Source organism: Ornithorhynchus anatinus, chromosome 18 (assembly GCF_004115215.2).
Source record: "Ornithorhynchus anatinus isolate Pmale09 chromosome 18, mOrnAna1.pri.v4, whole genome shotgun sequence".
NCBI lineage: Eukaryota > Metazoa > Chordata > Mammalia > Monotremata > Ornithorhynchidae > Ornithorhynchus > Ornithorhynchus anatinus.
In genome coordinates this window covers 25,492,453-25,506,761 of record NC_041745.1, presented here as the reverse complement: position 1 = coordinate 25,506,761, position 14,309 = coordinate 25,492,453, and the positions used below count along the sequence as shown (strand labels likewise).

At 42.9% G+C, this 14,309-nt stretch overlaps 1 protein-coding gene across 2 annotated transcripts in view; it reads left to right on the top strand.

The window, feature by feature from the left end:
* Nucleotides 1-14,309, top strand: part of UVSSA (UV stimulated scaffold protein A) — an 88,097-nt gene that overhangs the window by 14,380 nt on the left and 59,408 nt on the right. Inside the window, exons 5-7 of one of the 2 annotated variants that reach the window (XM_029046433.2) lie at nucleotides 3,832-4,260; nucleotides 6,078-6,187; nucleotides 7,482-7,604. In XM_029046433.2, coding sequence (XP_028902266.1) covers nucleotides 3,832-4,260; nucleotides 6,078-6,187; nucleotides 7,482-7,604 — 662 coding nt within the window. Of the gene's footprint in view, nucleotides 1-3,831; nucleotides 4,261-6,074; nucleotides 6,188-7,481; nucleotides 7,605-14,309 lie in introns of both variants that reach the window. The other variant, XM_029046432.2, reaches the window with a different exon arrangement.

The window sequence follows — 14,309 nt, the reverse complement described above, 5'->3', positions numbered from 1 at the left end:
CTTTGTTTATATTAGCGTCTGTCTCCCCCACTAGACTGTAATCTCGTCGTGAGCAGGGAACGTGTCTGAAATTATAGTGTACTCTCCCAAGCTCTTAGTACAGTGCTTTGCACAAGGTAAGTGCTCAGTAAATACGATTGAGTATTTTTCCGAGGCGCCCAAGAAGCTTAAAATCACCGGTGGCAGAAATAAGCCTTAGTCCTTCCCAGCAGTCTGTGAAGTGGACGAAGGAGCGTTGCTTAATAAGAGCTTCATAAGCGAGTCTGAAAAGAGGCCGGGTTGAGAATTTGAGACCCGGTCAGCTTCTTCAGCCACCCCAACATCTGAAGAGTCTTCCGTTGGCGTAATACAGCAGGACATAAAAGCAGAATTGTAGCTTGAGAGTTTAGTTCATAGGACAGGGCCCGAGTTTAGCATCTCTACCCCATCTAGTGGCGATTCTCAAACTCAGCTAATGTATATCGGCTTCCACTTAGAGCTATAAAGTAACACTTTTGGGACTCTGAAATGCCATTTAATAAATAATAATAATAATTATAGTATTTGTTAAGCGCTTACTATGTACTGAGCATTGTTCTAAGTGCTGGGGTAGGTACAGGGTAATCAGATTGTCCCACGTGAGGCTCACATTTTTTAATCCCCATTTTTACAGATGAGGTAACTGAGGCACAGAGAAGTTAAGTGACTTGCCCAAGGTCACAGCCGACAGGTGGCGAAGCCAGGATTAATAATAATAATGGTATTTGTTAAGCACTTACTATGTGCAGAGCACTGTTCTAAGCGCTGGGATAGATACAGGGTAATCAGGTTGTCCCACGTGAGGCTCACAGTCTTAATCCCCATTTCACAGATGAGGGAACTGAGGCACCGAGAAGTGAAGTGACTTGCCCGTAGTCACACAGCTGACAAGTGGCAGAGCTGGGATTAGAACCCTCGACCTCTGACTCCCAAACCCGGGCTCTTTCTGCTAAGCCACGCTGCTTCTCAAAGTGTAAGTGCCAGGATACTGTTACTCGCTGTTAGTGTAAGGGGGTGTCAGAGGGCTGAGGTTGGGAGGACATGACCTGGAAGAAGAAAAATTTATCAGGGAAAGCCTCACGGAGGAGGTCAGATTTCTGGGGAAATTAAAAATGATGGTACTGGTTAAGTGTTTCCTATGTGCCAGTCAGTAGTATTTAGTGAGTGCTCACTATGTGCAGAGCACCCTACTAAGCGCTTGGGAGAGTACAGTATAACAGAGTTCTTCGAAACAGTCTCTGCTCAAAAGGAGTTTTCATTCCGCTGTACTAAGGACTGGGGTAGATAGAAGACAGGACAAAGTCCCCATCCCATACGGGGCTCACAGTCTAACTTGAAAGATGCGGAGAGGTTCTGGGAGATTTGAAGAGGGAGTGAGTCCCATGCGGGACTCATGCAGGAGCAGGGGTGTTAAAAAAAAGATGTGGAGGCAGGGGAGATGAGATGAAGGCTCAGTGAAACAGTAAACTTGGGGAAAACTAAGAATGGAAGCTGGGGTGCAGGGGGAGAGAAGAGATTTTATAATTATATTAATGTATGTCTTCCCCTTTAGACTGTAAGCTCATTGTGGGCATGCACTCCCCTCCATGCACTTAGAACAGTCCCCTGCACACAGTAAGTGCTCAATAAATTCCATTAATGATGATGATGATAAGCGAGAGAGAGAGCCGATGGAGTGCCTTAAAGCCACCGATCCGAGGTTTCCGCTTGATGCGGAGAGGTTCGGGATCAGTTGAAGGTTTTTGAGGAGGGGGTGATACGGACGGCAAGACATGGGCAGTGGAGCGAAATAAGGACTGGAAAGGGATGGGGCTAGAGGTGGGGAGACCAGGGAGGAGTTGATGTCGTGGCTCAGCCGGGATCTAAATGCCTGGACTGGTGTGGAGGTGTATTTATCGAGCGCTCAACTGGGTGCAGAGCACTGTACTAAGCGTGTGGGAGAGTACAACGTAGCAGAGTTGATAGACATATTTCTTGCCCACAACACACTTACAGTCTCAAGGGGGAGAGGAAGGGATGAATCCTGGAAATGTTTTGGAGGAAAAACTGGTGGGGATTTAGCAAATTGATTGAATGCGAGAGTATCATCATCAATGGTATTTATTGAGTGCTTACTATGAGCAGAGGACTGTACTAAGCGCTAAGGAGAGTACAATGCAACAGAATTAGCACACACATTCCCTGTCCATATCGGTCTTACAGCCTCGAGGGAGAAGACGGACATTAATGTAAGTAATTTATAATATATAATTTAAAGCTATGTACATAAGTCCTGTGGAGTAGGATGTGGGGCGAATAGACGAGAGCTGAAGCTATCTTTGTCAAATGCCCTGAGAATTCTGAATTTTTGACGTTGCTGTCTTTCCCTTCCACCACATTCTTTTTAATGAGAGAAGAATCCTTCCACTTTTAGAGGGAGAATTACTATGTAGGTGAGAGATCCACAGAGCGACCGAGCAGAGAAAGAGTTTACAACCACCTTTATGCTTTATTGGAGAAAGGGGGTGGCGGTGTTGCCAACTGTAATGGGAAAGTTAGCCGGAGAAGCGGCTGGGATCTGAAACCTCTCCCACACCCCCCGGTAGGTTTCTTTATATTCTATTCCTTCCTCCTAAATAAAATAAATTTATTTTACTGTCTCCCCCACTAGAGTGTGAGCTTGAGAGCAGGCATCCTGTCTCCTAATTCTATGGTCAGTCATATTTATCGAGCGTTTACTGTGTGCAGAGCACTGTACTAAAGGCTTGGGAGATAGAGTATATCAATAAACAGACACATTCCCAGTCCACAATGAGCTCACAGTCTGGGGGTGGGAACAGAGATTAATATAAAGAAATAGCAATATTATAATGCCCACCCCAGGTGCTTAGCTGAATGCTCTGCACATACGGTAGGTGCTCAATACCTACTTTTGATTAATTGATCGGAAGATGAGGAGCTCACTTAGGTATCTAGACATGTGCCCATGGCGTCGCTGTGGGTCGGATACGACAGCATAAGACAAAATCTTGAGTTTGCCCTGCCACAGGGACATCACATTTCCAAGAAGAAATGTGAGAGGGCAGAAGAGATCAGAGTTCAGGGCTACGGAGATAGGTTTGGGGCCGTTCAACAGATGGAAATGAAGTCATCAGAGTGAAAGAGTAAGTGCAAATTGAGCAGATTGGGAAGCCAGAACAGGGCCTTGAGGGAAAACTCACAGCTCGGGGTGACAGGAGAAAGATAGGAAGATCCCAAGAAGGATCGTATAATGCAAAGAGACTCGATGATTTCCTCGGTTAAGATAAACCTAGATTCAGACTGGAAATTCAGCGTCTCTTAATAATTCTAAAGTAACTGCTAACTTTACGTAGGTTATTTCAGTTACAACATGTCTCCCTTGATATTCATAGATGCTCCAATGACCTGTCATAACAACATAAGTTTTAGAACTCTGGGATTATTGCTCCCGACATCTCAGCGAATAACCTTGCACATCCATCTGCCAGGCTTCATATTTTATGAAGCAATTAAAAAGCTATCTTTGACAAATGCCCTGAGAATTCTGAGTTTTCTTTGTTGTTTCTGTCCTTCCCTTCCACCACATTCTTTTCAATAAGGGAAGAAGAATTCTTCCCCTTTTAGAGGGAGAATTACTGCGTAGGAGAGAGATCCACAGAGTGACGGGGCAGAGAATGGGTTCACGACCACCCTTATGCTTTATTGAGCATGTTGCCGTTGGTTTGTTTCTTCATGAGCAATGTAAAAGTTGCAAAATACGTTTTGGCCTGTGCTCTGTACCCGAATTCAAACTCATCTGTCGTATTTTGGCAGAAATGTCTGAAGAAATTGAGGCTTCTTTGACCGAGGTGGAGACCTGCTTTAGACTCTTAATGCCCTTCGATTTTACCGTAAGCGCTGGCGATTTAGAACTCGCAGAAGGCAGGACACCTGCGGCCGAGCAGGGAGCTTCTCAGTGGGCGTCCTGCTCCATTCCCACTGACGATGAGCAGCCTTGTTGTAGCAAGGACCTCCCTTCACTGGACCCAAGAGGCAAGAGAAATGGAGAAAACCCCCAGATGTCAGCCCACTGGAAGCAAAAGCAACTTTATCCCGAGGAACTTCCAGAAGGTCATGGTGGCGAGGATGGTGATGATGATGACGATGATGATGATGAAGAAGAAGAAGAAGATGGCGAAGTCTTCATAAGAAGCCACGGTCTTGGGTCTCGTAAATATACTCTCAACCTTGAAATCTCCACAGGTAATCTATTCTTTGATAATGATGGTACTAGTTAAGCATGTACTATGCGCCGAGCACTGTTATAAGTGCTGGATGGTTACACATTAAGAAGGTTGGACACAGTCCCTGTCCCACATGAGGCTCACAGTCTTAATTCCCATTTTACAGATGAGGTAACTGAGGGTCAGAAGTGAGCAGTGCCACACTTTTTTTGATCAGGAGAATCTGAGTGTTTATTAATACCGGGCAAAACCTTTTTCTAACTCTCCATTGCTGCTAATTTGGGCTTCTCATTTAGACTCGAACCACGGCGTGCTTATTATGGTATCTGATTTGCATTAATTTAAAGTCAGGCTTTAGGCCCCCGTTTCTCAGGACTGTAATATGTCAGAGAGAGTTTTCTGGATGAATTCAGATTTTATTTTAGACTTTTCATGTGGTCTGTTGATGACTGTCAAACATCAGTTCCTCTCTTGTCATCTACATTCCTGAGTAGATATCGACACCACCCAATATTTTATTGATTTCTCTAAAATTCTCGTGAAACATTTACAGCCCAGCAAATCACAGTGGACAGCTAGTATTTACAGTTTAACACAGAAAAGCCTATTATTATTATTATTCAGCACTTACTGTGTGTCAAGCACCGTTTTAAGCACTAATGTAAGTACAAGTTAATCAGGTCGTACACAGACCCTTTTCCACATAGGACTCAAAGTCTAAGTAGGAGAGAGAACGGACACTGAGTCTCCATTTTACAGTTGAGGAAACTGAGGCCCAGAGAAGTTAAGTGACTTGCCCACAGTTGGCAACGGTCAGAGCCAGGATTAGAAGCCAGGTCGTGTGACTCCCAGGCCTGGGATCTTTCCACTGAGCCACAGTGCTCTATGACCATAGATGCTTCTTTATGGCATTAGCATGAACGACTGTCTTGTACCTCTGAAGCAGCGTGGTCTAGTGGAAAAAGCATGAGCCTGGAAGTCAGAGGACCTGGGTTCTAATCCTGGCTTTGCTAGTTGCCTGCTGTGTGACCTTTGGCAAGTCACTTCACTTCTCTGGGCCTCAGTTTCCTCAACTGTAAAAGGGGGATTGAATACCTGTTCCCCATCCTACTAGGACTGTGGGACAGGGACTCTGTCCAATCCGATTAACTCGTATCTATCCCAGTGCAGTGCTTGACAACTCATAGTAAACATTTAAATGCCTTAATAATAGTAACAGTAACAATAATAATAATACCTCATTATGATTTTGGGATGATGGCAGCAGCCAGGGGTGTTCACAGGGGAAGAAGTGTGGTGCCGTGGTGCGTATTACAGCTCTCTGTGAATGTAAATGCAAATTTCTTTTAATGCCAAGAACCTCATTGTTTTCTTTAAAAATCAGCAACAGCAACAGCAATCCATACATAAATGGCACAAAAAAGATTATGTATTGGAGAAAGGTTTTCACAAAGGAAAAGAGCTTTGTTCTTCAAGTAGTTGCTGAGAAATGAATTAAAATGGTCAAATGAGAAACCAGAATTTTGAAAATGATTATCTTTTTCTTCATATTACTTTCAGGTCAGAATTAGATAAACAAAAGATAGGAATTGTGGAGTTCAGGTGGTAATTCTGGCTCCGACTTGGATTTGATTCGGATTTGTAAGGATAATTTTGTTTCTATGAGAGAATTCAGTTTGAACTACAAATTTCCCCTTGTCATTTGGCAGTAAAGTTGTGTAACCATCTCTAATGAAAATAACCATACATTCTGCCACTCCCATCTGGTCATCTCAGGATTTTGAAAAAGATATTAAACAAGTAATATTTTGGGCTATTTCTGTTTTTTTTAAGCAGATATGAAAGTACATGAGAATGAAGATAATAGTGCTATAGTAAACAATGTCATGGACGTGCTTAAACTCATCAGAAATAAATTCCAACCTTCTGTTCAGTCCTGGATTCAGGTGGGGAAAGTTTTATGCTCCAAAAAACAGTCGTGTATCGTGGTTCATCTTTTTTTATTTTAAATTGTTGTCAACCAGGCTCTTAAATCAAGTAATAAGATCCTAATCTGACAGCACCATGAATTAGCTGGTTACCATGAATTAATTGATGTAGAGCTGACTTTACATCTGGAAAGAAACATAATAGGATTGGTTTGCTTACTCAAAAAACCCAGTAAAATTTAATAATAATAATAATAATAATGTTGGTATTTGTTAAGCGCTTACTATGTGCAGAGCACTGTTCTAAGCGCTGGGATAGATACAGGGTAATCAGGTTGTCCTACGTGAGGCTCACAGTCTTCATCCCCATTTTACAGATGAGGTAACTGAGGCATAGAGAAGTTAAGTGACTTGCTCACAGTCACACAGGTGACAAGTGGCAGAGCCGGGATTCGAATCCATGGCCTCTGACTCCCAAGCCCGGGCTCTTTCCACTGAGCCACGCTGCTTCCCAATTTACTAAATGAAGGAAAGTTAAAACTCAAAGAAAGAATATAAAAATACTAAGTGAAATGGGATGAAAATTTTGAGACTGGAACAGGTGGAAAATATTTTTCTGACAAAGAGAGCAGCTTAACGTGCATTCAATTTGATGATCAAATCGGTCTTTGATTGATGTTGGATCATGCTCTATTTTCCTGATGTAAATGACGTTGTTACAATAATAATGATGGTATTTGTTAAGGGCCAAGCACTGTACTAAGTGCTGGGGTGGATTCAAGCAAATCAGGTGGGACACAATCCCTGTCCCATGTGGGGCTCACAATCTCAATCCCCCTTTTTACAGATGAGAGGCAGAGGGAAGTGAAATGACATGCCCAAGGTCACACAACAGACCAATGGTGGGGCTGGGATTAGAACCTTCTGACTCCCGGGCCTGTGCTCTGTCCACTATGCCATGCTGCTTCTCTAACCCATAATGGGTTACATTCTAATACAATGGGTAATCCACTGTATCGATATTCTGTTTCCCCAAATTTTACCCTTTGGTCAGAGAGTGAAGAGCTGTTTTGCACGGTGTCATCGAAACCTTGCACAGCTCTAGGCTGCTCCAGATTCACCTTCATCTGCGAACATCAACCTCTTTCCTGGAGACCGAATAAAAAAATAAATGAAGTTTGAGGCAAATTATAGGCTTAAAATGAAATTATCAATCAAGGATGCTCTGTGCCATTTGAAATCGCTTCATCCCATGGCATGCTTAAAAATAGCTCAGCGTGATTAACGGTAGTTTTGTTCTGTTGATTTGCAGCTTTTTACCCGGGCAGGTGTACATGATGACCGTTTAAAGCGTGCCATTGATCTTAAGAAGAAATTAGAAACGGTCGTGGAAAAGTATAAGGAAATGAACCTTGAGCCTAAACAGAGTCGAGTGGTGAGTTTTGACTTGGTGCGTTGTATCCTCTATGAGGAAGCAATTTGAGCTCTCTAGAGGACGGTACTACTCTCTTGTTTCAGTGCTTTCTCACTCAGAGTGGGACCGGAATGAGGTCTTGGAGATTTCTCCAGTTCCGCCATCCTTTCCACACCCAGACCACATCGAAGACATTGAGCATGCAGATTTCTAAGGACTCCCAGAGAAGGGGAGGAGGAACTTTTCCTCGTGAACCAAATTATGCCCGCCATACATTTTTTCCAGCGACTGAAAATTATTTTCCTTTTCTCCGTGAATGACGAACTGAAGCTTACCAACGAGAAGTTCCGTTAAGTTGAGAGCCTTTATATTCAATTCTCCTCCTCCCCTACCTAGAGTGGGAACTGTCCCGTTTCAACACCCCTTTGGTAAGACGAGAAGAGTTCCTTGAACATCACCCTAACGAGTCAGATAATACCCTCTGTTTCAAAAGCGTGCTATATTTATTCAGCTCTGCCTTGTGGATGGAGCACCGCTCTGGGGATCAGGAGAGCTGCGTTTTCTTCCCTGTTCCGCTTGTAGCTGGCTAACGTGGTTGAAGGCTCAGTTGGCAGTTTGCTGCTGCCCTGCCTGGCGTCTCTCACTTGTTGCACTCCACACCCCCGTAGGAACAGGACTTGGCAAGGATGAGCAAGCCCCACTGACACCGCCTTCACAATTCCTTCATACAGAGTCTGTCCCGAAGTCTCGGAACTGAGGCCCGTCCGTTGCTTCTCATGGGAGATTCCGTGGTTTTTCGGCAACCATCAAGGTTGGAAAAATACTACCTAGAGTGGCTTTTAAAATGGTATATGTTAAGCAGTTACTATGTATTAGGCACTAAGGACTGGGGTAGGTACAAACTTATTAGGTTGGACACAGCCCCTGTCCCACCTGAGGCTCACAGTCTTAATCCCCATTTGATTGCTGAGAGAACTGAGGTGCAGAGAAGTCAAGCGGTTCGCCCAGGGTCGCACTGCAGATGAGTGGTGGAGCCTAGATGAGAACCCAGGTCCTTCTGATTCCCAGGTCCGTACTCTCTTCACTAGGTCATGCCGTTTCTTTATTTGCCACATCTCCTCACTTGATTTGAATGTAGAACGTCTATCCTCTCTCAAAGACAGAAAGGTAAGGTTTTGCTTTTGAGCTGGGTGATAACCCTTTGGGCTTTTTCACTGACTTTTAACCACTTTTTACCTGCTTTAGCTCATATTTGAAGTATGCGGAAAGGTAAGTAATTACTTTTTATTAATCCCTAAATCTCATAGTCGGTCATAAGAATATGTCTTCTGACTGACCAACTGCCGCAGCAGTGAAAGGACATATGCTTTATTTTCTGACATCACCTCTTGCCTGCGGGTGCATGGTTTTTTTTTTGTTAAGCACTTACTATGTGCCAGGCACTGTTCAAAGTGCAGGGGTAGATAGATTCAAGCTAATCAAGTTGGACATAGTTCCTGTCCCTTGTGGGGCTTGCAGTCTTAATTCCCATTTAACAGGTCAGACAGCTGAGGCCAGTGAAGTGGCTTGCCCACGGCCACACAACAGACAAGTGGCAGATAAGGGTTTAAAAACCTGGGTTCCCCCCATCCCTCCATCCGTTAGACCACACTGCTTCTCATTTGAACTCCCTAAATAGTGGGTCAATTACAGAATAAGTTTTCAGTTGGGAGTCCAATGCAGTTTTTCATTTTTTTAGACGTGCACTGAAAATCACGTCTCCTCTTTTGGAGGTCAAAACTTATTTTTCACTGTGCAAGCCTGTAATCCTCGGCGTCAGTCGGAAAGAAATATATAATGATGCATTTTGGATTTTGAACATTTGTATTTTTGATCTTATTTTTGATTTTGTACTCCGCTAGTTATTTTATGCCTCACTAGCTTCAAGATTGAAGAGTTTTAACAACTAAATACAGTATGATTCTTCATTTTCCCCCCACGCAGAAAAATGCCTATACTTGTTAAGAAGCTTGTCAGTATTTGAAGTGAACCTTAAATGGGGATAAAATGGAGGTTCTCGGAAGATGCTTCTGATTGCTCTGCCTCATTAAGTTGTTTGGGATGGAGACTCCAGTGAAAGAGAGCAGTGCTATGGTCGGAAAATCTTCCAAATGGGGGAAGCTAAACAAATTCTAGGAATGGGGTATTAGTGGCATTTTTTCCTCTCCAGTAGAAAGGAGTGAAAATCACTGTCATTGATTTCGCTCATCATCTCTTGTTCCATTAATCAAGTCTGCTTTTGATATTTCCTCTGTGCTTAGTCTGTAGACAGCCGGGAGAAATGAAGTAAAAGCCTGGTCTCAGGAGCCCTGATGTCCAGGTCCCCAGAGAGTAAGATTTTAGCAAATCTCATTTCACTTGCCAACAGGCTGAATCAACAGTGACCCAGCTGCAGTAGGGGAAGAGAACTAGATTACACAAGAATGTGAAGACATAAATATGAGCGTAATGGGATATACACTAATATGTGTGGCTTTGTGAGCAGCAGCTTGGCCTAGTGGAAAAAGTTCAGGCCCGGGACTCAGAGGACCTGGGTTTTAATCCTGGTTCTGCCACTTGCCCACTGTGTGACCTTGACTAAGTCACTTCACTTCTCTCCAGCTCCTCCACTTGTCAGCTGTGTGATTTTGGGCAAGTCACTTCACTTCTCTTCTCTGTGCCATTCAGTTACCTCGTCAGTAAAGTGGGGATCAAGACTGTGAGCCCCACGTGGGACAACCTGATTACTTTGTGTTTACCCCATTGCTTAGAACAGTGCTTGGCACATTGTAAGCGCTTAACAAAAACCATCATTATTATTATTATTATTCTCTGTGCTTATGTTTCCACATCTGTAAAATAGGGATTCAATACTTGTTCTCCCTCTTACTTAGACCGTGAACCCCTTGTGGGACGGGGACCGTAGCCGACATGATTATTTTGTGTCTACCCCAAAGCTTAGAACAGTGCTTGACACCTAGTAAGCGCTTAACAAATATAGTAATAATGGTAATAGTGATTGTGGTATTTGGTTAAGGGCATACTAGGTTCCCAGCACTTTACTAAAATGCTAGGATTGATACAAAATAATTAGGTCAGATGCAGTTCCTGTCCCATATGGAATTCGCAGTCTAAGGGAGAGGGAGAACAGATATTTAATCCCCAATTTATAGATGAGGAAACTGAGACACAGAGAAGGTGAGTGACTTATCCAAGCTCACACAGCAGGCAAGAGGCAGGGCCACGTTTAGAACCCAGGTCCTCTGATTCCCAGACTTGTGCTCTTTTAACTAGCCCATGCTGGTCACATGCCTGGTGATTCATTCATTTATTCAATAGTATTTATTGAGCATTTACTATGTGCAGAGCACTGTACTAAGCGCTTGGAATGTACAAATCAGTAACAGAGACAGTCCCTGCCCTTTGACGGGCTTACAGTCTCATCGTCAAATGGTTTTCTTCGACTTACTGCCCGTATACGTGTATTTGTGTTTATTTTTTCTCTCTCTCTCTGTTCTCTCCCTCTCCTGTCCTTCCTCTTTTCTTCGCGCTCTCCCTATCTTGATAAGAACAAATCTGGTTCCTCTGATAATATGGAAGGGGAAAAAAACCCAGTAAGTGTTCAGTAAATGTCACCAGTATTATTAGGCTCAAACCGAGCAACACATTGGCAGCTTATTCAGTGCCCAGGATTATTTACAGTAAGGTGCCCTATAACATCTGTAATTCTCCAAATAGATTGCATTGGATATAAGATTGCTTTGGCAGTTTAACAAATAAGTTTAAGCTTTACTCCAACTTCACGTAGTAAGGATTTAGAGAAACTTCTTCTGTCACCTCTGCTTGACCAATTGTTGATTCTGGCAGCAGGTGAATCCTGGTTAATATTTCTGAACTTCACCTGGCTAGCAGCCCCAGATCAGTTTATTTGCTTCAGATGGAGAAGATGAGTCCTTACGTTAACTTTAAGCATCATTGCGATAGTTTCCCAAGTTTAAGAGAAAAGGAAACCACTTGGTGGATTTTTGGAGGTCTGTGCCCTCATTTTCCCTCCTTCACCCCCACCGATCTATGTCACGTATGCACTAGCTCGTATTGGGCAGGGATTGTGTCTGCTAATTGTGTTGTATTATACTCTCCCAAGCACTTAGTACAGTGCTTTCCACAGAGTAAGTGCTCAGTAAATACCATTGATTGATTGGCTATGTACCCATAAGCACTCTGATGCTTCCCAACCCCCTCAGCATTAATGTACGTGATGTTACTCTATATTTCCAGTATATATAATTTATTTTAATATATCTCCTCCTGTAAGCTCCTTGTGGACAGGAATTGGATCTACCAGTTCTATTGTGTGTGCTCTCCCAAGTGCTTAGTACAGTGCTCTGCACCCAATAAGTGCTTAATAAATACCATTAATTGATTAATTTGATGTGCCCTGTCGGCTACATGCTGGCCACTACCATAGTCATCAGAATTCAGAAAGCCTCCTGTAGTCTTTGGATCCGATCAATGAATGGTAACATGTTAAACTGTGTCTTATCAACTAGCAAATAAATTTGAACTTTTCTACATTTTAACTCATTTTAAAGGGAGAAGAAAATTCAGGAACCGAGTAGGTCTAAAGTTAGCTTAAGGGCCAGCAGAGGGAGTGTGTACTGCATGCTAGGTTTTCTTGGTGCTCCTTTCATCCAGTTCTCGCTTTCAAGCAAGTTTGAAGTGTAGTGGAGATATTGCAAGTGCTCTAAAAACAATTACAATTAAGCAATCTAATGAATTAGGTTTCTTTCCAGTGGAAGACACCAGCTTGTTTACACGTTGTCACATTTTGTTTCATCTAGAATGCGGGTTACACATTTTCCAGCCAAGAAGTAACTTATTTGGGATCATTTTGATGGCAGAAATTTTCTACAATTAAAACAAATTTTTCCCGATGTCGTCTATGAGGTGTTTCTATAACACACATGTGGGAGGCAGGTTTAGTTCTGGATATAGCCACCTTAGTTCTGAAACTTGGGAAAAAAAATTAAAATATCCTTTTTGAAATCGGGGACAGATTTTTTTCCCTCCATCTTTTCCACAGAGGTCAGAAAGGTGCAGCATCTGTTCATTATTGAAGAAGTGTTGGGCTTCACAGAGAAGCTTCAAAATCAATCGTTCAATCAGTGACATTTATAAAATGCTTATTGTGGGCAGAGCACTGGGCTAAGCACTTGGAAGAATTCAGCACAGAGGACAGAAAGGTGCAGAATCTGTTCATTATTGAAGAAGTGTGTTTCATAGAGAAGCTTCAAAATCAATCGTTCAATTAGTGACATTTATAAAATGCTTATTGTGAGCAGAACACTGGGCTAAGCATTTGGAAGAATTCAGCACAGAGTTGGGAGACATTTCCTACCTACAGGGAGTTTAAAGTTGAGAGGGACTCAGGTGTGACTAAACTGTGAGCTTTCTTGTGGTGAAAAATACACCTTTGGATTTGAATGAAATAGTTATTGTGTGACAACACGTGTCGTTCATTCGGCTAATGGTGTTGCACGCTGATATATAAGAAATTAAACGGAGCGAGGGAAAGAGGGACCAGTCAATCCTAGTGCAAAGTGCTGTTCCAAGCAAGAACTCAGCCCTGAGATTGTTGTCAGAGTAAATACAGCCATGTGAGTTTAGAGTTAACTTTGTGGATGGAGGCAAAGATTCAGTAACCAACTTTGGGATGATTTTATTGGGAGAAGAAGTGGTATTTTCCAATCTTGAAGAAATTATTCCCTTTCTTCTGTGAGATTGATCGGAAGTTCCCCTTTAATGCTTCACTAATGTGTTCCTAAGGAGAGGTGTAAATTTAAGAGTTGTGTTAGAGGCCAGTTATAAATATTTAACCCCATTGATGATGCTACATAGCCGGGAGGACCTGCAGAAGGAAAACAGTATGCTTCCTTCCCCTACCACCCCGCCACCTTATTTTGCCTACTTTGAGCTCCCGGTGGCAAATCACATTTTTCTGCCTGTTGCCCACTCTCCCAGCCTACCTCTTTTAGCTGCAATAAAGAGTCTTGGGAAGGCTGGCAGAGTCGTTAATAGTGGTTGACTAATGACAGAATTGAGGCCACAGCTAGCCACTCCTCCAAATAGCACCCTTCCTATTCATTCAGTCGTATTTATTGAATGCTTACTCTGTGCAAAGCTCTGTACTAAGCACTTGGGAGAGTACACTATAACAGTAAACACATTCCCTGCCCACTTGGTAGCCTCGCTAAGGGCAGGAGAGGACTCATTCAGTCGTATTTATTAAGCGCTTACTGTGTGCAAAGCATTGCACCAAGCGCTTGGCTCTTGACACCCCCAACCACCTTAACGACGTTTGACTTTTGAAGGCCCCTCTCTTTGGACTTCAAACAGCTCCTGACCCACCTATGCTGAAGGCAGGCTTAGCCTCATTAAAATGACTCCTAGAGATCAGTTGCAGAAGCCCCTTGAGGAAGTCGACAATCCTTTGAGGAAGTTGAGAATAAGTGTCGTAAACTCTTTTTCATTGACAGAACTGTAAATTTGACAGTGACATGCCTTTAGTAGTCAATTGAGAGATGTTTTATTCATGTGCTTGGAAAGTTTTCAGTTATGGAAAATTGTCTGAGAATAAATGCCCCTCCTAGATAATAATATACCTCTTTCCCAAAAGAAGCCATCAAGTAATGAAGACCGTAATTTTAA